The sequence below is a fragment of the Prosopis cineraria genome, unplaced genomic scaffold, assembly GCF_029017545.1.
Source record: "Prosopis cineraria cultivar Desert tree isolate PC_DT_omini unplaced genomic scaffold, ASM2901754v1 PC177, whole genome shotgun sequence".
In the NCBI taxonomy this organism is placed as follows: Eukaryota; Viridiplantae; Streptophyta; class Magnoliopsida; order Fabales; family Fabaceae; genus Prosopis; species Prosopis cineraria.
The window spans coordinates 1-26192 of record NW_026555504.1 but is presented as its reverse complement, the minus strand read 5'-3'; the positions used below and the strand labels follow the sequence as shown (position 1 = coordinate 26192).

The 26192-nt window shown below is 34.8% G+C and overlaps 3 protein-coding genes across 3 annotated transcripts; 2 read left to right on the top strand and 1 right to left on the bottom strand.

Annotated features, from left to right (window-relative positions):
* Positions 1-407: 407 nt before the first annotated feature.
* LOC129295724 (50S ribosomal protein L35, chloroplastic-like) lies at positions 408-3503 on the top strand. The gene is made up of 3 exons (XM_054934270.1): positions 408-775; positions 958-1074; positions 3207-3503. The coding sequence occupies exons 1-3, from the start codon at positions 521-523 to the stop codon at positions 3282-3284; spliced, it is 450 nt and encodes a 149-aa protein (XP_054790245.1). The 5' UTR covers positions 408-520; the 3' UTR covers positions 3285-3503.
* A 6926-nt stretch (positions 3504-10429) lies between these two features.
* LOC129295720 (uncharacterized) lies at positions 10430-14457 on the top strand. The gene is made up of 6 exons (XM_054934266.1): positions 10430-10789; positions 11902-12183; positions 12270-12443; positions 12547-12653; positions 13004-13335; positions 13604-14457. The coding sequence occupies exons 1-6, from the start codon at positions 10445-10447 to the stop codon at positions 14176-14178; spliced, it is 1815 nt and encodes a 604-aa protein (XP_054790241.1). The 5' UTR covers positions 10430-10444; the 3' UTR covers positions 14179-14457.
* A 922-nt stretch (positions 14458-15379) lies between these two features.
* Positions 15380-23410, bottom strand: LOC129295722 (autophagy-related protein 11-like). Its single transcript, XM_054934268.1, is given in 6 exon segments — positions 15380-15947; positions 16206-16419; positions 16892-17112; positions 19430-19714; positions 19717-21121; positions 21652-23410. Coding segments are annotated over 6 exon segments (3474 nt in total). The 5' UTR covers positions 22596-23410; the 3' UTR covers positions 15380-15542.
* Between the last annotated feature and the right edge of the window lie 2782 nt (positions 23411-26192).

The following is a 26192-nucleotide window of genomic DNA, read 5'->3' as shown; positions in this document are numbered from 1 at the left end:
TCTTTTATGATTTTTTTTATATATATCCAAATTATTTTAAATTATTTTTAATCATTTTTCTTTCAATAAATGCCATACTCATTTTTTCTCATAATAAATATTTTCTCTGAAATTGCTGAGAACTTACACTATAACAAATTATTAAGAAAAATATTTATATAATTAATTTTATAAATATTTTAAAAATATATTTTCAGTCAAATTAAGATATGTAGAGATATATATTATTTATTTTATAAAAAAATATTATGAACATGTTAAGTATTTAAATCATTCCTTTCAACTAATAAATGTGTGTATTAAAAGAAAAAAACCAGAGATGTCCTGGCCACAAAAAAAAAAAAAACACACACACACACACACACACACACACACACACAAGGGGTAGAGTGAAGTTCATGACCCAGCCCGGGTAACGGATAGCTGCACGGGCACCACAAAGCACAACCTCGCCTTTATCCACAACCCCAAGTTGTGACTCAAGACGTAGCAGAGCCTCCCAAGAACCACAGCCATAAAAATGGCGTGCGCGACGGCGACGACGATATTGTCGTTTGGTTTCAGGTTTCCTCCGCCAAGCTCTCCTTCCTCTCGTGTCTCTTTCGGTTCAGTTCACTTCGCTCCGTTCAACAAGACGAAACTGACTTCGTTGAGCAGCATTTCTGGGTGTGGCTTAATTTTTCCCCTAAAGCAGTGTACCGTATCTCCTCTTTCCCAAATGATTCGTCCCCTCACCGTTGTATCCGCTAAAGGCTACAAAATGAAAACTCACAAGGTTAATTCCTTTGTGTGTTTGTGGGTGCTTCATATTGTGAAATAGGATTTCCTGATGTCACTTTTTTCGTGGTTATATTGTAAGGAAATTGAATAGATTTTACCTTTCGCTTCTGTTTTTCTTTCAATATTGGGAAGTTAAATGCTTTTATTTGTTGAATTTTATCTGAATTTCGTTAATAGGCATCAGCCAAGCGATTCCGAGTGACAGGTCGAGGAAAAATAGTGCGCAGGAGGGCTGGAAAGCAGCATTTGCTGGCCAAGAAGAACACAAAGAGAAAATTACGACTCTCGAAAATGGTAAGATCTCTTTTTATCCATTCATTCATCCATTCATTTTTTTTTTTTTGGGTGAAAGGTTGGATCATTTTTTAAGTATCTTTGATATCACATAAACCTGTTTATTTGAATGTTTTTTTTTCATTTTCTTGTATGGGAAGTTAGTGCTTTTCGCTTAGGATTCTTTTCATTCACACTAATTTCTGAAGGTAAATGCTTCTTTTGATAGTCAAACATTACTTTAACACTATGGCTTGAATGCTTCTTCTGGGTCTGACGTTCCGCATAAATTTACTCGTCTCAAAGCGTGGCAACTTGCAACGTGAACTTAAATCACTTAAAAGGCATTATTAGGGGCATGATTTCTTTGACCATAGTTTTATCCAGGAAGCAACTTCAAAGGTGCAGAATCCAGTATCTGTATAGTATTGATACAATCCATTTAGTTTTTTAGACCGTGTGCTCTTGTTGTTTAACTATTTTTTTGGTAATTTCAATATGACTAGAATTTGGACTTGGATCCTTCAGCCTTAAAACTAGTACTACTGAGCCAAAAATCATTGGTAGATGTTCTGCTACTTTGATTGGCTTCTTCCTTACTGATTTCTATATGTGCTTGCAATCTGACTTTGTTTCTTGTTTATCTTGGGGTGCTATTTTGTTTGTTTTATTGTTTCCTGGTTGGTTGTTGAAAGCTTCTCTCCTTTATGCATGCGGAATTGGGGATGGCTTTTGGTTTTGCACATAGAAATAAATTGTGGAAGCTATGTTTTATTTTCACTCCTTACTGGTTTTCCCATGCTTTATTTGATTTTATTACATTTGTAATTTGTGGTAAGGTTTAACTAGGGTTATTTATCTGTCTGTCCATGTATTTATTTTTAGCGTTGATTCGTTGCTGCATAAAGGCAATGTTAATCTCATTCTCTAGTAATTTTGATAAAAAGTTCTTATAATTACTTTCAAAGCTGTCAGGAGTTCACCCTATTGGCTTTTCTGTGAAGGAGGTCATTTGCAAAGTAGGATGTGTCTTTTTCTCTCTATATGGAGAGAAAGGAAGTGATGCTTAAAATATAAATCTTCGACAAAAAACTGATATTTTAGTTACATCTATAAATAATCTGTAAATTGTGATCTGCAGTGAAGCCTGATCAATTGAACAAAAACATTAATTATCACATAATTGAGTTGGGTTCTTATTTCTTATTATTGGCTTGCCCTGAAATTGTTATTTTTCATCTTTATCAAGTTCATACCAAGAATGGAATTTTTTGTGTCTTACAAAGAATTGATTGTGGATTTCTCAGGCTAGATAGTGTAACCTCATACGTGCTTATCTGAGAACCTGAAGTATAGAAACTCATCTAAAAAGGGGGAGGGGAGCAGGGCTTTATAAGTTGTATGCCTGGGGACATCTAATTTGATATGCATGAGAAGCCATAGGAGGCGCAGTCCAATTCATATAGGTGTTTAGAACTCATTTCGTTTCGGCATCTGAAGTCAATTTGTATCATATATTGTTTTTATTCAGTAAATCATGACTAAAGTTGTGGTCCTTTCATATTCTTAATTAAAGAGATTCAGCTTGTGTGGATTTCTACAAAATAAACAAATCTCAACTATTTAAAAATAAATATGGAAAGATTTTATAGCATACGCATGCATCATGATAGGGGTGGGTTTCTGTCCTTTGCTTTTTCTCTCCACTACAAATCTAAACCATTCAAATTAAATCTGTATTTTTAAAAATTATCAAATTTAAATTTTTAAATCTAATTTAACGGTCCAGATCTGCACTAGTCTCTCCTCTGCTCTCCTTTGCAAAGGAGAAAATCCAACTCCATCATGATAAGGTCAAGTAGAGCCTGGGGCGCAGGCTGAACTAGACAAAAGGCTCAGCTCACTGCCAATGAAAGTCAATTGAACTTCTTTGCAAGAAACTTTTAAATTTAGATACGGTTGTCGAATTTAGATATCTGACTTGAATTCACATAAATGGGTGACATTTGACTTGAAGTTGTTGTTCTGCATCTTCAAAGTTTCTTTTTCTGGCTCGAAGTAGATTGGGTGGATAAAAATATGAGATTTACAGCTTCCAGTACTGTACAGGTTAGCGTTGTAATGTCTAACTCTTATTTTATGGTCTATCACAGCATGCAGTTAGCAGGAGTGACTATGACAATGTCATTGGAGCCTTGCCATATCTGAAGGTTAACAGACAGGCTAAATAGAGGTTATATTTGCTATTTCCTGTCAATGACCGTGTGCATCTTCTGCTTTATGTGAAGAGGATAGTTTCTTGTCTTGATTTTGAAAGGAAGTTAGGTAGTTGGCGGCTTTAGTACACCCCTCTGTAAAATACATCGATTGTTATTTATATTCAATTATATTATTGCATTTTTCCAACTGACCCCACCTAGTAGGATAAAGCTTCTTGTTGTTGTGTATCATTGCATCTTTCAATCTATTATTGCTTGTGTTGGTTGCACTCCAAATGTTCTTCAAGTTACTCTGGCCACCGGACTCTGTAAGTGGTGGAACCAGAGTTCATAAGAGTTTGGTTTATCTGCAGGTTTTTATGTGATAATCTTAAATTTGAAGTATCTTAAAGTATGTATAAAAAAATGAAGTGTATCTTAACTGTGGTCCTGGGGACTGATTTGTGCAATCTCAAAAACAGGCTGATTCCCACCATAGAAAAATGAAAAGCCCCATGTAAAACCACTGCCCCTTGATCCTTTCCATCTTCTTCTCGCCCATTGATTTTGGTATCATAATGTTCCACAAAGTCAATTTGGCTTCCTCTAAGATCATCAGGTTAAGCACATTCCAATTCCATCCTCTACTCGAATCAGCCAAATCTTTCACCGTTGTTGTGATTAGTTGTTCTGAGATCAGTTCATTTACAAAATCCATTTGAGGTCCGTTTAAGTGACGCCACAGTTCATCCCACCATAACTGCATGTTGTCACCTTTACTAACATTTCACCTCAATTACTCCCTTCGGTTCTTAATATAAAACATCTTCTAAAAGTTTTCCTAGGTTCTTAATATAAGATACCTTAGAAAACTTAAAAAAGCATTAATGAGTTATTTTAAAAATGTCTGTGTATTTCAATTGGTTCATTTGAGTGGCATGTTTGATTTTTAAATTTAAAGGTAAAGTCAATAATTTTAATTAAGGTTAAGGGTCATTTTTACTTATAAACTTCACTCTTGGGATTTGTGAGCATTCTGAACTTGACTTGGGTCATTTTTGTCCCCGAATGTTCGAAACGTGCCTCCTCATCACCTTACTTTTAACACGTGATAGCGTCTAATTTTGGTGGAGTGAGTCCCACTATTTTTTATATTTTTATAATAAAATATTGGGTTGAAGGTTGCTTTTGTCTCAATTTTAATGTACTTACAAACTCTAAAGGGAAAGTTTAGTGGCGAAAGTGACCTTTAATTTCATATTTTGTTATAAAAATAACAATAATAAGTGATAGGACCCACTCCACATGTTATGGCAAGTTAATAGTGGGGTGATGAAGCAATGCATTTTGAAAGTTTAGAAATAAAAATAATCAAAATCGAGTTTAGGGTACTCACAAACCTTAAGAATAAAATTCAAGGGCAAAAAGGACCTTTAATCTTTTAAGTAAAGGTAATTAAGGAATTTTATATAAATTTTGTGAAGAAATCAAGACTTTTAACTAATTTTAAGTGCATTTCTTAATCCATACAATTTGATTAAAAGAGTCCTATAAATAGGCTTGTACTTAATAAAGTCTAGCCAACTTTTTGTTTGCTGAAAATCTACTAGTTATTAGAATCATCTTTGGCTCTCAAAATTTTAATCCGTAGCTGACCTCTCATTGCAATCAGGCTCCACCACAATCTCTACATGATATCTGTCACCTTTAACAGTCTATGCAATTCAAAATTGAATCAGTTGCGTGAATGTAGCTATGGAACTCTAATCAGTCTAGGCCCTATTCCATTGTTATCTCTTGAACTAGTTCTATGTAATTTGTAGGAATGTAGATTATTTTCAAACATATTAGGACATGGTTCAGTTAAGTGAAGCTTTTAGAAAAACGTAGGGTTTAAATGCATTTTTTTTTGTATTTTTTTTTGAGAAGTATCGAACACCTTATACTAATAAGTAGGATATTTTTTTTCTAAACTATTTTCTTGAGGAGCAAAATTCCCCCCTTGTGAGTTAGCCATGAATTTAGATGTTATCTAATGATGTGGTAGTAACAAATGGGATCTAACCTCCCTATTGACTTGCCTACATGGCTCATCTTCATTGATCTGATTAATAAGAAGGAAGTGATCTGTTGAATTTACAGGGACGTAAAGCATTCAATGATGTTGATGAAAGTGACGAAAACAAGAACAAGCAAGTTTATTATTACAAGAAAAAGAAATCTAGAAGAAATTAAGCCATAATTGAATCACTAATCATCCCGAGTAACATCTAATTTTACAATCAAAAGGAAATCCTTTGAGTTGTAGTCTGAGATGCATCAAAAGCATCGAGTTCTTCAACCCAATAACCCATCAATTCATTCCCAACTATTCAACTTGTGAGCACAAAATCTTTGGAGGCTCCACATTTCTAGGCACTCTGAGGCTTGGAACTCCTGGAGCGATGCATTTTTCACCTTCATCTTCAAAGTTTCTTGTTTGCACACTTTCATATGCTACAACAATACAATTACTTATTGAGCTTCCCATTTCACTCTCAATTATATGTATTAGATCTTATTAATTCAGCACTAAATATACCATCAAGAGCTTCTTGATTTGTTATTGAGTAGAACTCCACACGCCTTGTTTCTTCTAGATAGCTTAGCTCTAGAGCCACTGCTCGGTATTCTTCACACCAATGACAATATCTTGAACCTTCTGTGGAGGATGACAAAGGCTCTTGAAAAAGTAGGCTGCCTGAGAGTCACATTTGTTATTGTCCTTGTCTTGCTCATTATGCAAGCCCTTCTCTACCTTCGCTAGGCAAAGTTTGAGGAGCTCTTGGGAATGTTGTAACCGTCAGCCACCCCATCACGTGGATTTTAAGCGTGTTTATGTTGTTGAGCATGATAGTTAACTCACAAAGGGGGAATTTTGCTTCTTAGAAAAATGATTTAATAGAAAAAATGCCTTACTTATCAGTATAGGTGCCTAATGCTCTTCAAAAAAAGTTATTAATAGAAAAATGCACTTTAACCTAAAAACTTATTCTAATAAAGTAAATTACAAATACAACACCAAACAAACATTTGACATTAATAATAATACTTAATTGGTGATTTTTCTCTAATTTTTCACACTTGATTTTGAGGCATGGACTGTATTAATCAAAGTTTATGAATACATTAAAATTAGGGCAACTTTTGTATATAATTAATATATTGATAGTAAATATTGAAAGAACTAGGAATATTATAGGGTAGAATTAGGGTGTGGAAGTCACTTTAAACTTTGTATAGCACAGCTTTTTTTTTTTTTACCATAGAATAATATAGTTCAAACATTATTTCTTTTTCACCCTTGATTTTTTTTTTTGGGAAAAATTACATCTAAGCACTGCTAGAGGATTTTATTTACAAACAAGTACCAAATGATTATAAAATTATGTTGCAGGACTAAGGGACCAAAACTTAATTAATTTTTAGGGTGAAAAAACAAAATTGCCCCTCAATTTTTTTTAAAAAAACTCCTTAGCCACCGGCAACCGGAGCTTTGACATCGGTGGCCGGACCTTGGCCACCTTAAAAAAAATAATATGCCTCCCTTATGCTCCGGTGATTGGCGTTGAAGCTCCTGCTGCAGTCTGGCTATGATTGTTAGAGCTCAAATGGCCGATTCGACAGGGTGGTCCAGCCACCAGTGTCAAAGCTCTTGCAACCGGTGACTAAGCAGTTTTTTTAAAATTGAGGGACAGTTTTGTCTTTTCACACTAAAAATTAATTACGTTTTGATCCCTTAGTCCTGCAGCAAAATTTCATAATTATTTTATACTTGTCGGTAAATAAAATCCTCCAGCAATCCTTGGTTGTAATTTTTCCTTTTTTCTTATATAAAGATCAATTAAATAACATGAAGGTAGCTTACATAATATAAGTTTGAAGAACTATAAAGTTAAAGGGGGAAAGAAAACAAGATTTGCCTTGGGAAATATTAAAGTAAACAGCACCAAGATTCTCAAGCAATAATCTAATGTCAATTACCAAAGACCAGATTTGCAAGAGACAATTATAAAGCTTCTTTTTGTAGTAGACCAGAGAAAAACGATAATGATCAGTGAAATTTTGATATTTCTTATGCTTAATCTATATCAATAAAGCTCTAAAGTAGAACAAAAAGGAGTTATGTTCAATGGATAAAGAGCACATCTAAGTAAAGCTCGTGATAGGTTTTAAATTGATATATGAGAAAGTAGTTCCTCTTTTAATCTTGATCATCCTAGCATTCTAATTCCAAAGTAGAGGAACAACTGGATGACAATTCCAAGCACAACTAGAAGGGTTGAAAATACATGATGAACTACTTTTATCACTTTGTATCATACCAATAACATATATAAAAAAGATAGTGGCATTGACTATGAAATTCCAACAATACTTGAATAGGTTGATGGATAATTCCATTATAAAATGTAAGATTCCTCTTTTGCCAATTCAGATTGAGAAGTATAATAATAACTCTCAATTGAAAATCAAGCCCATCCTTGTATAAGCGAGACAACATAGAAACAATCTAGTTAAACAATCCAACAACCTCAATATCTAAGGAGTGGATAGACAAATCACCAAACCATATAGGTCTAGTATAATTACAATTATCAAACAGATGTATCAATGATTTAGAATTTAGACATCCAAACACATATTGAGATTGTGCATCCAAATGATGGTTTTGAAGAATGTCTCTAATTGGAATTGTTGAATGGATCAATTTCCATATGAACAGGAGGTGCTCATGTGGCAACTTAATTTTCCATAGAAAATTCCAAAAGGAATCATTGGAAATAGAAGTTTCATACCTACAGATGGAAAAGAAACCATCTTTAATAGAATAAGAGCCATTAGAACTTAGTGACCAAATTAGTTTATCATCCAAAGAAAGCAAGAAAAAAAGAGTTTTGAGAATGGTTTAAGCATCCTAAGGCCTATAGATTTGTTGAATCATATCTCTATTTTAGGTAAAGGAAGAACAAGGTGAGTTTTTGTGTATCATGAGATCAGACACTAAGCGAACCTGTTAAGCAAATTACAATTAATCAATTTCCACCAAAGCCCATGATCAATCAAAATATTAACTCTAGAACCTATTTGCCATTTCATATTTTTAAGAATAATGTCTTAAGAGTCTAAGACACCCTTCCAAAACCATGACACACTATAAGGTTTTTTTTAGTTTAATTTAATGTGATTAGAGAGATTAATATATATTTATACTAAGAGTGTTACCAAGCAAGGAGTATGGCTGAGAGAATAAAATCCTCCAAATTTGTTTGGCTAACAAAGCCAAATTCATTTGATGAGATGATCAAATACCATGTCCACCTTTAGAGATGGGAGGAAAGAGGAAATATTTCTTAGCCAAATGCATTCTTTTTGAGTCATGATCAAATCCCCAAAAGAAATTAGTTACCTTGGAATCAATAACCTTGATTATTGCCTTGTTGATGGATGATGAAAAGAGGAGACAATTTTTGTCTTGTATAGAATTTAAGTAGTAATATGTATTCCCTCCTGTATTTATTATACGGTATTTTCTAGAGGAATTCTTTAGTAAGTAATATAAGGTACTTAGTTGGGTATTATTTACATTTTTTCCATATCGTCCATATTTAAAATCATCAACTATGAGAGAAAATGTAGTACAAATTTAAAAATTTTTCATTTAAATAGAGATAAAATTAAAAATGTATTATATTTTCAGATAAAATTAATAACTTAATCATATTTTCAAACTATTTGATTAAGTACAATGGTATTTTAGCCTAATTTTTATTTTCAAACACAATTATTATACTTGACCAAAATTTTTAAACAATTTAAGTTGGTTATTTTTTCTTATATTTAGAAATAGAGGGAATGTATAAACATGAAAAAAAACCATAGTATTAAAAATGAGGCCAATCTACCAAGTGAGTATAGCACAGACGGTAGCGGCGTGAGTTCCTAAAGTATCATTTCGTAGTTTGATTCTTAGAGGGGGTATATAGATAGCATTGCTTAGAAGAGATCATTAGGCCTATCCAATTAAATCAGTAAATTATTTAACTAATTTCTTGATTGACTCAATAAAATATGGGAACATTATTTATAGGTTTCATGGAGCATATTTATTTATAAATAAGTCTAGTAAAATTTAAAAATCATATCCAAGTTCCCCCGAATGTAATTTGAAATAAAAGATGCAAAGACAATAATGTCTATAAAAAAATTACATCAATAAAATAATTAACAACAACTTCATCAATAATTTATAACTATCATTTCAACATTTTATAATTATAATTTAATATATCTAATAGTTAAATTGATTGATTATGTGTTAATAATAAAGTTTAACATTAATTGTTTACAATTATTTCATCAACAATTTACAACTATTACTTCAATATTTTATAATTGTAACTTCATATGTTTAATAGTTAAATTAATCATGAGTTACTAACAAAGTTTAATACTAATTATTTATAACTATTTCATCTATAATTTATAATTACTATTTTAACTTTTTATAAATAGTTTAATTGATCATACATTATAATGAAGGATAATATTATCTGTATATTTTAATTTTAAATTATATTTAAGTTTTAAAAGACATGATTGTGTTTTTTAAACTTTGTGAGGGCATGCTTCATTAGCCTTATATTTAATTTTCTCATAAAATATTATATTTATGATTAGTTTGACGAACGTTGCACACACTTTTGATTATTGCCGTGAATGAATTGTTTAATGACTGGTCAGTGCTTTTTTTTATTTTTATTTTTTTCGAATAATTGACCGCTCAGTTTTGCCGTTGCTTAAAAACAAGTGAGGAAACCCTTCGAAATTCGTTTGCCCAGTTGTTGTTTCGTGGCGAAAGTGACGTGTAAACATGAGCAATCATGTCTGTTAAGCAACCGCGTGATCTTCCTCCACGTTTCTCGCTCAATCAACAACGCCGTCATGTAAAGCGAAATACTGGTCCCACATATATCCAAATTTGCATTCCGAATACTGTTCAAAGAACCTGCGCCGAAATGACAAAACCAGCCAAATTCAATGCACCTTCTCCAACGGCTTTCAAACCACAATCTCAAGGGTGTTTTGGTCTATTCACTCAGTTGTCCTCGGTCAGAGTCGCACGCGCGGCCTCCTCACGTGCATGCACTTATATGCCATCAGCCATCTTTCTCAGCACCTTCAGGCAATTTTCCCAAGAGCCTTTTCTTTGTTCTAGGGTTTTCGAAATCTCCGTCTTCTCGATCACAGCTCCTTCCATTGGATCTTGCTCCGGATTTTGGATTCATTTGAATCGTTGCATGCTCTATTCTTCAAAAGTTGTTGGCCCGAAAAAGTTGATGGTTCAGCTGATGAATTCCGGGAATCTCTGTTCGGAGCTTGAAAAGAAGCCGGCCGTCTGTGACAAGGTGCCGGTGAAGTTGGAGATCGAGGACCCGCTGGAAGAAGAGCATGGACCTCTGAACAAGCGTTGTAGGCCTTCCTCGGATTCTCAAGAGGTAAGCAATCTGTTGGTTAGGGTTGTTTGGTTACTGGAAGAGCTTTGCAATTCTGATCAACATCTGGATGATGACATATGTGGTCAAGGGTCATTTCTTGATTTCGTTTAAGGGATATCCCAGAGTGTAAGGAGGTGAAAATTAGGATTCTTGTCTAAATCTCATCCTCAACGGGTGTTATAAGGTTTATTCAAAATGCGGTATTGTGTTTTTAGTACTTCACTCTTTTCCTGGTACATTTGTTGTCTTCGCACTTGCTATCCATATTGCTTCAATTTTTTTTTTTGAAAAGAAAAAAAAAACTAGTCAAGCAAAGTGATCCTTCAGCAATGATTTTTTTTTTTTGAATCAACGCATTCAAAAGCTCATCATTGGTGACATAAAACTTGATCTAACTTATTTATTTTTCCACATTATAGTCAGGAATTGCAGATTCCAAATTGTAATGGTGGCATGTTTTATATGTCCACATTTGTTGCCTAACTTATTTATTGCAATTGTGATGGGAAGATTGATATGCATGCTTTAGATATCCATTCCTTAGTGTATGACGCATGGACGCAACTTCTAAATATTTACGTATCACGTGGTACTTGATATATTTCCATGACCTTTTATCTGCCGGATTAGATTGGCAGATTTTAACAATGTTATAACGTAATATGTGGAACAAATTCCATCGTGATATATATATATATATATATATTAACAATTTTCACTCACAAATTCATATGCATGCCAGTATGCGTGACTGATGGTTTTGGATATGTGATGTTAAATCCAGACCAGACTTTGAGTGTGTTGGCTTTGGGGGAGCGTCCCTCCCAAAAAAAAAAAAATGACGTTTTGCAGCAGCAGAATTGGGAGGGGGAGCTCCCCCTCAAACATAACCTTTATAGTTGAGATGTTGCCAACAGTTTGAGAGGTCCAGTGAATATTTAAGAAGCTGAGATTATAGATCATTCCCTTGGGTTTCTAACCTGATGAAAAGTTCTCGTTATTTATTTATCTTTTTGGCTTTGTTTTCCTATATGGCTATAAAATAGTCTACAAGTTTAAGATGTTCTGTCTTTAATATTTTCATATATTGCGTTGTCTATCCCATTGGTTAGCAATGGAGTATTTCAACAGATATGTACAACAATCCGCCTTTGCAATACAATATACTTGATGAGCCTAGCCCCTTGGGGCTGCGTCTAAGGAAGAGCCCTTCACTGTTAGATTTGATTCAAATGAAGCTTTCGCAAGGGAGTACAACTCCTTCAAACACACAAGATAAAAACTTAAACTCTGACATGAAAAAGGAGAGCAGAGGTGCTTACGCATCAGTTGCCGGTGACAAGCTTAAGGCTTCAAATTTTCCAGCTTCACTTTTAAGAATTGGCTCTTGGGAGGTATATTCAAGATTCAAGTTACTGTTTGTTTGGGAAATCTAGTTTGTTATCAAATTCAGCATGGTTGAAAGCTATTTTTCATGCAGTATAAATCTAAATATGAGGGTGACTTGGTAGCAAAGTGTTACTTTGCAAAACATAAGCTTGTTTGGGAGGTCCTTGAAGGTGGCCTAAAGAGTAAGATAGAAATTCAATGGTCAGATATTATGGCACTCAATGCAAATTTCCCGGACAATGGACCCAGTATATTGTCTGTCGTGGTAAGTGATTGCCCTATTTTCCTCTCTATATTATGCCTTAGCATGGTTCTTTGAAATTGGGTATCTTTCTGAGTAATGGTTTGAACTTTGGAGTTATTTTCAGCTGGCTCGGCAGCCTCTTTTCTTCAAGGAGACTAATCCACAGCCTAGAAAGCATACTCTATGGCAGGCCACTGCAGATTTTACTGATGGACAAGCTAGCAAATACAGGTCCTTTTTTTCTCCCAACAATGTTGTCATCTGTTTCATAGATGCTGACTTAGCTGTCATGAATTGATCCCATACAAATGAAATAATTTTGTAATTTTGGAAAGATAATTATGGCATTCAACAGACACTCAACAGAACCATTCTAAAAGATCATTTGAATTGTTTTCATTACTCTATGTACGCTTGACAATATTTGTGGCTAGTAGTGGTTTTAATTGTAAAATAATTTTGTTAGGCGCTTCATTTTTATTTGCAGTAGGATTGTACAGCAGGTTTAGTCCCATCCTCTTGCGCGCGTGTGCACATTGGTTTTTGAGATGTTTTGAGAATACTCTTTTGTTGTTCTGTAGGCAGCATTTTCTGCAATGCCCACAAGGACTGCTGAACAAGCATTTTGAAAAGCTTATCCAGTGTGATGCGCGACTTCATTTCCTAAGCCAGCAGCCAGCAATAATTTTGGATTCACCATATTTTGATACAAGACCATCTGCTTTTGTCAACCCAGATGAATCCAAGGATCATTGTCTCGATCAAGTCAATGATAAAGTACGTGCATCATCTTGTGTGCAGGGCATAGGGTCACCTCATGCTTCCCAGTCATCATCATTTAATATTGAAATCAGTGATCCTTCTTGCATAACCTTGGATAGCCGGTCCCGAGAAGCACCTTCCCCCAGTTCAGGTACATTAGGAATTTGGCTCTTGTTTGACTTCCCTGGCAGGTGTTCTTATTGATTTGTTCATCTATCTTCTCATTTTCCATTAGAGAGGGTGAATTTTTTGGTTCACAGCATCTTCAGTAGTTGGTGCTGGACTTTTCATGCTTGAGTGCACCTCTGTCTTTTGACAAAAGTTTATTATTTATAGCTATTTATTGTTTTACATTTGCTTTTAGTATGAGTTAGTTTATTTATCTCTTACATTTTGGTTATGGACTATCTTAACTGAAGGTAGTGGATGTTCTGAAACCGAGTCCAAGGGTCCAAGAAATTGGGATCAGATTAAAGTGCCTGGGCTCCACCCTTCAATGTCCGTGAGTGATTTTATGAGCCACATTGAACATTGTCTTTCTGAGCAATTAAACTCTGGGAATCCACCTTCTGGTGGATCTGAATTACGGGCGATGCTGGAGGACATTTCACAGTACCTACTCAGTGACATTCAGGTTGCAGCAGCGTCTGATGAAAAATCGCTCATGTCTAGGGTCAATTCTCTCTGTTGTCTTCTGCAGGATCCTGCGACTGTGCAAAATTCACATAGTACTGAGGGATGTACTGCTGTAGAACCTGATGAAAATCTTAATCTGAATCATAATCTTGGATTGATGCAAGACAACAAAAATAGAACTGATGCCAAGGTTGCTGAAGAGGACACAAAGGATGTCTCTGGGGGCAAGCAAGCTCCAGGTATGTCCAGGAAAGACTCATTTGGAGATTTGCTTCTCCATCTCCCTCGAATAGCATCTCTTCCAAAGTTCTTGTTTAATATATCAGAAGAGGACAGTGATTGCAGTCAACCCAGATAAATTTGTCCAGTTTGGCATTTCAAAAGGGGCGAGGCTTGAACTACATAGCAGATGCTAGCTAGCAGCTATGTAGAAAATACGAGACATGCTTGTTTAATTTCTCCCTTGGAAGTCGCTAGGATTTGGAAAACATGTTTTAATGAAGAATCCTGGCGATTCCATGTAAAAAGTTGTCGAGTAGATGCTTAGCTCTATTTTTTCCCCTACCCTTGCTTGTGGAAGGTTGTATGTTGGTATGTAAATCATGTGTCATCTAATATTAGTTCAATACTTGAATAATTCGTGACTTGAATCTTATTGTGTTAATTCTTGATTGAATAATTCGTCTCCATTTAGCTAGAGTACAGGGACGAAGATTAGAAAATTTGTAGCAAAAATATTCACCTAAAGCCTTTTCTTAAGAAATTTACTTTCAAATCTCAGATTGTGGCTCCAATTCGTCCACCTCGTTTTAGGTCGCTTATAGCATGTTAATTGATAGATTGTTGTCGATAACAATCGCATCTAATGTTGTACAGGAACTTCGTATTGGTAATTAGACTGATTTTCTTGTGCCATAATGAGTTACTCTTCAAAAGCCTGCACAACTCTCCGTCAATCGGAGAGTGCGAGTGTAACAATCGCAATCCAATTTGCTAGCCGAAGATATCAGTAGCTAAATTTTGTTTGGTCCGGTAACTTGAGGAGGTTCCTAGGATATCCAAAGCCTTAAGATGAAATGTTTGCATGGTGAGAAGTCAAAGCCAGGGACCAGGAATTAATTTAAAATCCCAACCAGTTGACACTCAAGTCTTGTGTTCCAAAGGAAAATAAAAAAAAAAAGGGCGGGGGTGTAGATTTAACTTTTGCACCGCTTCAGTCATTGACCTTTGTACCCTCTGGAATTCAGTTTAAACGGCTTGAATGGGAGATTGTATGTTCTGATAAATTAGACATTTACCTCCTTATCCAAGCCAAGCTTAGATCCAATTACAATCAGATTCCAGTTACATCACTGAATCGTGAACTGGTAGTCTTGCTCAATAATCACGACAGATTTCTAAACATCGATAAAGAGGGGATGTAAATTTCAAAGGCTAAACGACTATCTAAATCAGTTGCATCAGTAAAGTATAAAAATTTGTTCACCAGCTCCAAATTGAAAGCTCAAGATACCGAATGAACAACAAAGTGCCAAGTAATAATATTCACAAAGAGGATAGAAATATGTAAGGGGGCCAACTAAAACAATGGATCATCATATGTACAAATGGTTAATAAGTTCAGCTTCCACAAAGAGAATTCCAACTTGAAATGACGACTTTATATACAATTGATTACTTCCCTCACGTCCCATCCATATCTATCAAGGATCATGTGCAGGATCAGGAAGCGGGTAAATGAGTGGTTCTATCAGGCAACATTGCTACTGTCACTACGAAATAGTCACAGCCTACGGGGAGACTATATGGGTTTGAAGCTGATCCTGAATTCAAGGTCAACCGATCAGTTCCCATGTCAGAGATCAGTTGATCTGCCCTAGCACGCTCAGGCCGAGGGGAAGTTGGAGGCGTGGCCTTCACAACTTGGTGTTCAATATGAACAATCAGTCCAATGATGTAGTTGGGTCGGCTAGGAAGGCGGTCGGCAAACAGGGCCACACATTCAGTAGATAAGTAGTAGTTTGAGCAATCCCTTGTAATTGCCTGATATTGTCCTGATGCGTTGAGGACAAAGACAGCAATCTCATGAACTTCCAGGCGACCAAAAGAGATCTTTTCTTTGTTTGCCTGAAGCAAAATCACAAGCAGAGCATATTTTCTAGTTAGTTGATTTTCCTGCCACATATTCATATCAGCTCAGTTCAAAATTTGGAATTTCCAAAAAAGACAGAGGCTCCAGACCTAAAACTATCAATAGATATGGAGTTCTTTATGCAGTCTTCAAAAAGATCGTTTACCGACTACAGTCAGTATCACATACTTTCAAAAACTTAATATACATGAAACCAACCTAGAACCGTCAGTAACATGAGGACGATATGTTACCTGCTTCTCCTGTTGGTGCTTATTGCATAAAGCTTTGACCTGATTTGCTTTATCCTCCAATTCCTTCCTAAGCTTTTCATTAGTAGCTTCAACTTTTGGATGCTTGACAAGCAGCTCTTCATGTTGCCTCAACAAAATACCAACTTTATCAGCTAAAACGCGGATACATTTTCGGAACTCAGCAGTATCATCATCTTCACTGTCATTTGCAGACCTGAAGGAGAGGATAGTATCAGAATCATCATCTTGTTACAATTCATAAATAAAAAGAAGATATCACTGTGAAGCATCTTATATAAATTCCTGAAAGGAACACTTTCTGATGTCAGGTATGTTGGGTGGGCTCCAATATCCCCACCCCTTCTTTTTTCCAAAAATAAGAACTGCTTACCAGTGAGTGTATTTGTCAATTCAACTAGGAATTACAAAATCAAATTGTTTCTTCTAGATGACCTTTTAGACCATAAAAATTGTAACTTCATGAGTATATTCAGTATTCAAATTACTGATGTTCTCATATAAAGTTAATTACTCACAAGCACAATTATCCTCACAAGAAGAAGTTTGTTATTTAATATGGTTTCAGCCTACCCCAAAAAAAGCAATTTCCTTTTTATGGAAAGGAGGGGCTTTATAAATAATAATAATCGTAATGAAAATAAAAAGTTGGAGGGAGTATATTTTACTTGGCTAAAGATTGGGCCAAAGCCCGCAAGGGATCAGCAAAACCAGCAACACCACCAAGAGAGCAAACACAGTTCTTGAGTCTTTCAAAAAGGCTTCGCATTCTAAGAACTGATGAACGCAGTGAACTGTATTCTGAGGCTCTTCTGTCAGAAGAACTTTTTTGTGTTAAAGCTTCCTCCCTTGCCTCATGCAAGCAATTCTCCAAATGAGCGCAATTCATCTGATGTGCAAAAGGGGAAAAATACATCAGAAAAAAGATAGTGCATTTTCATATGTATACGAAAATGAACAATATAACTCATCCTTGCTGCCTTACATTCCCTATTCAAGTTCTAGATGTCAAATGCTAATCCAACATATCATTTCACCTTCACATCGTAGCCAAATCTAGAAAGAACAACAAACTTACGGTGTGTTTGGATTAATGAGGATTTGAATTTGAACCAAATTTCTCATTTGGATATACAAAAATTCATGAATTTGGATTTGATTCAAATCTAAATTTATTTCAAATTATAATTCCTTTATAATTTCAAATTTCCTTTATTCCCTAATCATGTAAAATTCTAACAACTTCAAACATCTTATTCTCTACACGTTTTCACTATTATGATTCTTGTATTTTTTTTCATTTCTTGTCGATTGAAAAATAAAAATAAACTCTTCATTTCCCATTTTTTATTTTCATTTCAAGTCTCAGTTCATCTCTTTTTTTCATTTGAAATTTTTTAAACTACCCAAACAAAAGATTTTAAATGCATGGATTTCAAATGTAAGATTTGAAATGCAAGATTTCAACTATAAAATTCAAATTCAAATCTATCAATCTAAAAGCTACCTTAAACTGTTGATTAAAACCTGCGTTTTGCTGTGCTATCACCCATTCCTTCAAACGAAAACAGTTTCAAATATATTTTCACTTTACTTTTGCCATGTGCACCTGCTTGTGTGGTGTAGAAGCTATCTCTACAGAGCCAATGTTATCATTGTGGAACTCCTTGATTTCTTGTTACACATTGATGATGATCGAAACATTGAATATTTTGAAGAAAGGTTGGAAGTAAAGTTAGATGTGAAGATCATGCTGGTTCTGAACAGAACAAAAGTTTTGAGACAAACCTCGAGTTGCAGAATTACGCATACAGATTCAACCAACTAAACTGCTATACCCGAACGAGTTTGTTATTCCAAATGTGTCAGAAAATCAAGAGTTATTTGTATTTTCTACTTTTTCCTTTCTTTTCTTTATTTTGGGCTCCCAATATATAGCCTATGGTAGTTAATTTGGGGAGGTTGAACTCAAATCATTTGGGAGTACTTTCACTAAATCTGACTCTTTAAAATTGCTACAACGACTAGCCTGAAGCATCTTGAAGGAGAGCTTTGGGTTAATAGATAAAATGTTCACCACCATTTTGAGGAAATCTTGAGTGCCACTAATATACCAAGTAGATAAATCATTGGAAATGACTCGGGAAACCTAAAGGTAGAAGAACGTCTTCAATATTTCAATGTAAAAGAGGAGAGCTATCTCAAAATAGCCCGATGTTATCATTGTGGAACCCCTTGATTGCCCATCAAACATTGATGATGATGATAAAATCATAGATTTTCGAGAGCAATTGGAAGTAAACTCAGGATGTGAAGATCATGGTGATTTTGAAGAACAGTTTGAAGATAAACCACAAGTTGCAGAATGTTTCGTTGAGAATCAACCAACTGACTGCTATATCCCAATCAAGTTGCTTATTCAACATGCACTAGAGAATCTAAAGTGGTAGAGTTCATCCTACCTAAAGCTCCAAGACAGATTTTTCTATCACTAACACATTTCAAAACTCAGTCATGTCTTTTGCAACCATGGGAGAATGATGGAGAATGAACAGATCATATCTTTCCTTGTTAATTATTTGTAAATTCGGCATTAAGACGAACATAAGAAATATTTCATTTACGATTAGGGTTATCAATTAATATTTTAAATTCTTTTATTTGTATTTTCTAAGTTTTACTTATTTTATCTATTTTTAATTTTAGTGCTCCCTATATAGCCCTATAATAGTGTTTTATGAAGACGTTGGATGATAGTTCAGTTGTATTTTCTGAAAATTTCTCCCCACATTTCTCTCACACAGATTCTCCCCTTTTATCCTTCCTCCTCCCCCTTTTCAAGTTCTCTCCTGTATCACCACGGGAAGGGAAGAGAAATGAGTAATTTATGTTTTTGGCTTTTTACAGAATAATAGAAAACTCTTCTCCTGATGAAATTCATGTTTAATAATGCATACAATTAGAAAAGAACTGAATAATTTCTTTTTGGGCTAGATGATATTAAAACACTTTCCCAATGAAATTCCAGCATATAAATTCACGTCTCCATAGACAGAAATTGAAACAATTGCAGACCACATTGAGATAGGGAAAAGAGAAAAAATCAGTAGTCAGATTGGGAAACACTGAACATCAAGATAATAATGCAACTTCCTTTCAGAAAACAGTAACCCTAGATTGATATACATCTGGACACACATTGTTACCTGGGATTCATCAAGAAGATTCTGACTTGCTTCCAATTCCCTTCTAAGCAAGGGAACCTCTTCCATAACAGATTTAAGCTTCATTTCAGTTTTGTTTAATTGGCTTGTCTTGTCTGCAAGTGAATATTGTAGTTCCAACAAATAATCACCATTTACTTTAGAATCCAAGTGTGGAGGAACTGCTGAGTTGCATGGTTCAAGATCCTGGGGTGAAGGCATGCTCTCAGCAGTAGAACTGTTTGTCATTGACATATACAATTGTCCTACTATCTTATCATTCCTATCATTTTACCACCTTGCCTTTCTTCATGATGAAGCTCCACCATAGGAGAATCCCACTGTTCGTTCTGTAATCTAGAGGAATCTAACATGCTTTCATCCACTCCATCTATAGCTTTCCCTCTGTGTTCTGTGAAAGGACCAAGTTTTGCACCCAAGGGACTTGAGATGCATGAAATCTCATCCATAGATTCAGTAGTTGATAAGCAATGAATGTGAACGTCACCTCTCACAAATCCTGGTTTGCAATCATTTTTCTTCCCAGATCGTAGGGCAAATTCAGCTGCATCATTTACACTGGAATTCTTCTGGCCCAGAAAATACGGATCAGACAATTTCTCCTCCAATTCTCGAATGCGTGTCTCATATGAGATGCATTGCTTCTGCTTCATCCTAAGCATGGTTTCAATATGTTTGATATATTCATCTTTCAATTGCAACGCTTCAGTTGTCTTCTCTGCAGCAGTCTCCAGTATACTATCCACCCTATCATCATCTAATGACTCATACTCTACCTCAGGATAGAGAGAACAAATTAAGGCTATTCTAGAAGCAAGCTCAGCTTTTAGTTTTGCATTCTCAACTTCCAACCTGCTAGTTCCAGCAATTTCAACCAACTCACTGCCATCAAGAAGGTCCTCATGCTCAGAATAATACCTTGTACAAGAGCCAGTAGCAATTTCCACAGCCTCAGTTGAGTGAGAGCTATAAGTAGACAAAGCAGATGAAACTTTAAAGTTTCCATGCTTCTCCAGCTTAGATGCTACTCCAGCTAGATACTCTGGAGCATAACGATCCACATCAGCTATGTCAATATCAAGCAAACCAACATCAAATGGAGTTATATTAACTTCACATTGGTTAGGGATGTCAAATAATCCCATAGATTCTAATACACCCCCAGGTATGTATGGACTGTGTGCTCTAAGAAACTCCTCCCGTTTTCTGACCTCAACTTCCCGCTTTGTGGCAAGCCTTTCAGCCATTTGCCCAGCCATGCCCATGTACAGCTTCATAGAAGCCTTTCGTCTCACTACTTCAGCAAGGCAAGCTCTATATGCAGGGCCAATACCATAGAACAAGTTCAAGTCCACAAATAAATTATCCTGACGTGTCATTGCCTCTTTGAAGGCAGGAAACTGTAGCTTCTGATCTTTGATGAGATAGGAAGCATAAGTTATGTTTTGCATGTAATTGTGCAGAAATGTGTTCATTTCATTCTTCCTCTTCTTGCAAAAGTCAAGTAGCTTGGAAATAGCCTGATCACAAGTAAGCATCCTAGGCAAGTGATCATTGACATGAACATAGTACATAGGACCCAAGGCTGAAACTGCATCATGAGGACGAAATGAGGAAGACAACTGGCAGGACACACAATCATCCACCAGTTTCTTTACAGTGTTAACGTCTTTGCTGCAGAAATCCCAACAAAAATGCAGTTTATTAAGTTTATTCGTGTCTCAGAAAATAAGAGTAATATAGAATGAATAACATAATGAATAATACAGCAGTAAACATGTGAAGACAAATGATGTCCAGAAAGAAGCACCATTATTCTATTCCAATTCACTTCAAGTGAACTTGAAAGTGTTTAGTTCCAAAATTTAGAAAAGAGCATTTTCAACCAGATAAGCATCAAAATGACCAAGAAATGGTTGAGAAGCTTTGCAGGAATCGATTATAGATCAGATCCACCTGCCCAATTATGAGAACCAGAGCATTTAAAAATGTTAGACTAATGTCTCCTGAGAAAAATGCCAATCAAAACAATTGTTAGCAACGACAATTGAACCCGCAACCCTGAAGCCAATTTGAGAGATTGGCAATTTTTGACAAGCAGCCAGAATACATGTATTTCTTTTCGCCGTCTAATAAAGAGCAGTAGACAGTAAGAGCAAACAAACCACAATCATAAAATTGGACAATATAAAACCAAAACTAACCTGAGAGATTGCATGATACTCTTCTGCTCATTTATATATTTCTGGTGTTCATTAATTGTTTGTTCTAAATTCTTGATGGACAAGACATCTTTGACAGACAACAATCCCTCAACCCTCTGCTTCACTCCACTAAATGCCTGCTTAAATTGTAAAACCTTATTCTCAAACTGCTTGTGGGAGTTGGTACAAATCTCCACCGACTTCTGTAGGTTCTCTTCCTTCACAAAATCCATCAAGCATTTGCAGGCAGGAGTTTGTAAAGCAGGATGAAGTTTGCAGGATTTTAGTTTTTCAACATTCCTCCCAAAATTCACCACAAGGTCAGAATGCATGTGGCGTTGCTGCATATAACGTTTCATGAAATCCCCATAGTTTTGATTAATCACCCGATAGTACTGATCCAAGTTACCCCTTGCAACCTCCACTGCTCTCTCTTGAACCATCTGTTCTCTCAGAAGCCTCTCACAATGCTCATATTTCATTATTGAACGTCTGAAAATTGCATAACCACATTGGTAATGATATCTGAATTGCCGCTCATATGAAGGTAAGGCCTTCGTAGCAGGGTCTGAAGCATCATCCAGAGGGTGGGGATTATGAGATGAGGACGGTGATGGAGGCGCCACAACATCGTCAATGTCAACTCGCTCTGGTGGAGGAGGCAATGAGTTGCTCTGGAGTCTTGCTTTATTGAAAATGAACACTTCTCCGTCATCGCATGGAAGCTTATACGCAGAAAGCGGTCTCTGTGACTCAAGCTTCATATCCAAATAGAGGACAATTTGATCATTAAAGTTAATCCCAGAAAGAGATTCAATAACTCGCATGATTTCCTCAACAAGCGCGGTTTCATCACAATCCAAGTCAAAAGAGCGACCATTCTCAGCAATATGAACCAAGAGCTTTCCTTTGCAGACCAAGCTTCCGGTGACGCTGGAACTCATCTTATCTCGTTGATAGGATTCTTCCGCCACCCTGTCACCTATATCTTAAACATACCATTCCAAGTAGCCAGTTTAACACTAGCCTTTTACAGTATTAGCTTTTCCAGTAGAAAGCTCCCAATTTTGTGCCTAATGAATATAGCTACAGAAGAAGAAAGACTTCTATGATGAATCAAACATCCATCAACAACCCTGCATGCAACAGTCCAACAGAGGTTTTCCAATTACAATGCCAACTTTTTTACCTTCGATCTTATTTAAACTCCGGGAAAAACCAGCCCAACAATAATGAGGAAAGCGAAGCAACGTTCGTCACAGCACGCCAAGATCCGAATGCAAAGAAAGTGATCCTCACAACCGAATCGAGATGTGCAGAAGTAAGCCCAAAGTATGCCGCACCAAGTCCTCGGCTCTTCGCAAGAAACTACAATCCCACAAGAGAGAGCGCACGAAGCACAATATCACAACTCGAATCATGTGTTCATATTTGATTGAAGGGCTGAAAATGTTACCCACGGCAAGATTATCATATAATATATCACGTGAAAATACTGGGTTTCTAGAATTGGAACCCAAAGCAAGACTATGGTGAAACCCTCCAATCAAAGTTGGTTTCTTTCTTATTTTCTTTCGTCCTTTTTCATCTTCAGTAACTGTAATGACTCTGTGCTTAACCCAAAAAACTCTGGCCACTTTATTCGAAAAACCCTTGCGGGTGAGCTGAAAAGGGAAATAAGAACCAGAAGGCAGAGGCTGAAGCACCGTCACCTCGTCTCTCGTTCTGTCCCCACAATTCGGACGGAACGGAAAAGCAAAGCACAAATGTCAGCCATATCTTAGTTTGTTAGCCTTAACCATCATTGGAATAGGAACTAATCCTTTAGGACCCAAAAGGCAAAAAGGTCACTAATCAAGTAACCATCAATTATTAACCTTTTTTCTTTGTGGTGTCCTTTAATCATCATTCAGATTTCAGAGCCATCATCCACGACCAGTAACTGATGATGCCGTGATGCAATGCAATGCTTTGATGGTTACTTGATTAGTGAGTCACTCTCAAAATACTTCACCGCAACCCCAAAAAAAACAAAAAAAATTAAACCTTATTAATTTATATTAAAATTTAATAAGCGTTAACATCTGCATTTTAATAAAGACAAAAATAATTATATTAATGATTTTTCTTAATACTTAAAAAGTATAAAAATTAAAGATAAATATAAAAAATAATGAAAGTTCTTTATAAATATAATTAAAATTAATCTTCTCTCCCTTCTTTATAAATAGCATAAGAGGAGTAGCAATTTTTTTAAAACTAAATTAGAAAGTCTAAGAAAAAATTTAAAATTTGTTGTTAATTTTTTTTTGTTAAATCATTTTCCAAATTTCTAAAACTATCATCAATTAAAGTTAATAATCATATCATAATATTAATGACCCCCTTCCTCCCAACAATTTGAGGGCTCCCCCCCCCCCCAAAAAAATTAATTCAAAAATGATTCATCCGATTTTGATAAATTGTGTAAAAATTATGGAGTATTAAAAAAAATCTAGAAAGCATTTTATATCATACTTCTCAGATCCTATTTATAAAATAAAAAAAAAAATTTGTTTTGATCCGTTTAAAGGGCGCCTCAATGACTATTATGTTTACTTTATTCTTATGTTTCTATTCAATATTAGTGAGATCATTAAATACTATAATATTTTATTTTTAGAGTAGGTATTTAATAGGGGTGTAGTTAAAAACTTGTTAATTTTAAGATAAAGTTAATAAGATTTAATTTTTTTTAATTTTGATAAAAATATTACAAATAATTTATAAATAGGATTAGAGGAAATATACGAAAAGTAGTATATTAAATAAGGAGGAATAGCATTTTTTTGTAATTTATCATGATATTGGGGATATTTTTAATCCAAAAAAAAAAAACAAATTGTCATCTCAATAACATAATTTATCAATAACATTTGTAAATTACATATAGGTTCACCAAATTGGGTTTCACACACACACACACATTCGTATTATAATAAAAAATAGTTAATTAATAATAGTCATATTTTTCCATCAGTGTCCATGGTTGCCTCCCCCCAAATCCACATATCTTATGCATTAATACTATTTGAAATGTATCCTAATAATATAAATTATTTTTCAATAGTACCATTACTATTTATAAATTTATATTTATTTAAAGTTATAATAATACCGTTTAACTATAATATTAATTTATTATCCATTATATACAGACAAAAAAAAAATAGAGCTAGCTTTGTTATTGTTCCTGTTATTTCGGATGTCCTTCCTTACAATTGTGCATTGAAAGTTAGGTTTGGTAATTGTTTTTAAATTGATTAGGAGATTATGTGATTGATTAAAAAATTATTCTAAGTAGCGAAGTGAAGTGATTTCATATCCCCATTCCTATTGAGAAGAAGAGAAGCAATTGGAAATTGTATTTAATAAATGCATAATTTTGCCAAAAAATGGCTTATAAATTGAGATTAAATGAGTACTTTATGTACGTTACAAAACTTATACTTTCCCAATTTTTATTATAAAGCATCTTCTAGGTTCTTATTATAAGTGATCACTTAATGGAATATTAATTAATTTTTTCTAATATTATCCTTAGTCGAAGTCATTTATAATGTGAGAGGATGTAATAAAAATATTAAAAAAATTTAATTATGGGTAAAAATAAAATTTTATTTGAATTGATTGTTATGTATTTTTTTTTCTAAGCTGAGAAAGTATAAAGGAATTGAGGGGTTATTAATTTAATTGATTGATAGAGTTAAATAGTTTATCCTGAGATTTAGAATTTCAATTCTAAAATACACAGTTACATTAAAATAACTATATTAAAAGTGTCATCGAGGTATCTATAACATTCTATAAAATCATCACTGGTAATAATAATCCCATATAGTGAATTTTAAATTAATTTAGATAAGAGATTGTAACATTATCAAGTATTTTGAAGACTGAATGATAGAATTAAAAAAAAAAAAGAAAGAAAGAAAGAACAAAACTGTCAGAGTGGGTGATATGGTATGAGGTATCGAAATCTGTTTTTTATTCTCTAAAGAAAAGGCTGACAGTCAAATGGGTGGCTCCAAGATATCCTGCTTTTATTTTGTTTTTTCTTCTAATCCAGAAAAGAATATGTGGTTTGTTTTTATAAGAACATTTGCGAAAAGGAATTTTTTTTTTTAAAAAAGTGTAATTATTATCAAATAGAGAGGGGCACGATGAAAAGGACGTTGGGGAGAAATTTAAATTGAATTGTCGCTCTCCAAGAAAACAAACACGCAGTTTTGACAGTTCACATGCGCCTCTGTTATTGTTTTGAAGGACAATGACTCTCCCTGGAATCACAGCAATTTGGATGTCTCACCATCAGACTCAAGATTGGATCTCATTTTTCAGTCACGATTTAGATCGAATCATTTCATTATTATTTTTTTAAAAAATATTCTTGGGGAGGAAAAAATGATTCGGCCTACTGCATTAATTAATTATTAAAAACTTTGATTCTGACACTAAACGTCTAATTTAGGCCCATTTGGTTATAGGAATAAAATGAAAAA

What these genes read in the sequence shown, in the direction of transcription:
- LOC129295724 (XM_054934270.1), top strand. Translation starts at nt 521, where the DNA reads ATGGCGTGCGCGACGGCGACGACGATATTGTCGTTTGGTTTCAGGTTT. An exon ending in ACAAAATGAAAACTCACAAG is followed by an intron (nt 776 to 957) that starts GTTAATTCCTTT and finishes TTTCGTTAATAG; the next exon opens with GCATCAGCCAAGCGATTCCG. An exon ending in AATTACGACTCTCGAAAATG is followed by an intron (nt 1,075 to 3,206) that starts GTAAGATCTCTT and finishes GGTCTATCACAG; the next exon opens with CATGCAGTTAGCAGGAGTGA.
- LOC129295720 (XM_054934266.1), top strand. Translation starts at nt 10,445, where the DNA reads ATGCCATCAGCCATCTTTCTCAGCACCTTCAGGCAATTTTCCCAAGAG. An exon ending in TAAGAATTGGCTCTTGGGAG is followed by an intron (nt 12,184 to 12,269) that starts GTATATTCAAGA and finishes TTTTTCATGCAG; the next exon opens with TATAAATCTAAATATGAGGG. An exon ending in GGACAAGCTAGCAAATACAG is followed by an intron (nt 12,654 to 13,003) that starts GTCCTTTTTTTC and finishes GTTGTTCTGTAG; the next exon opens with GCAGCATTTTCTGCAATGCC.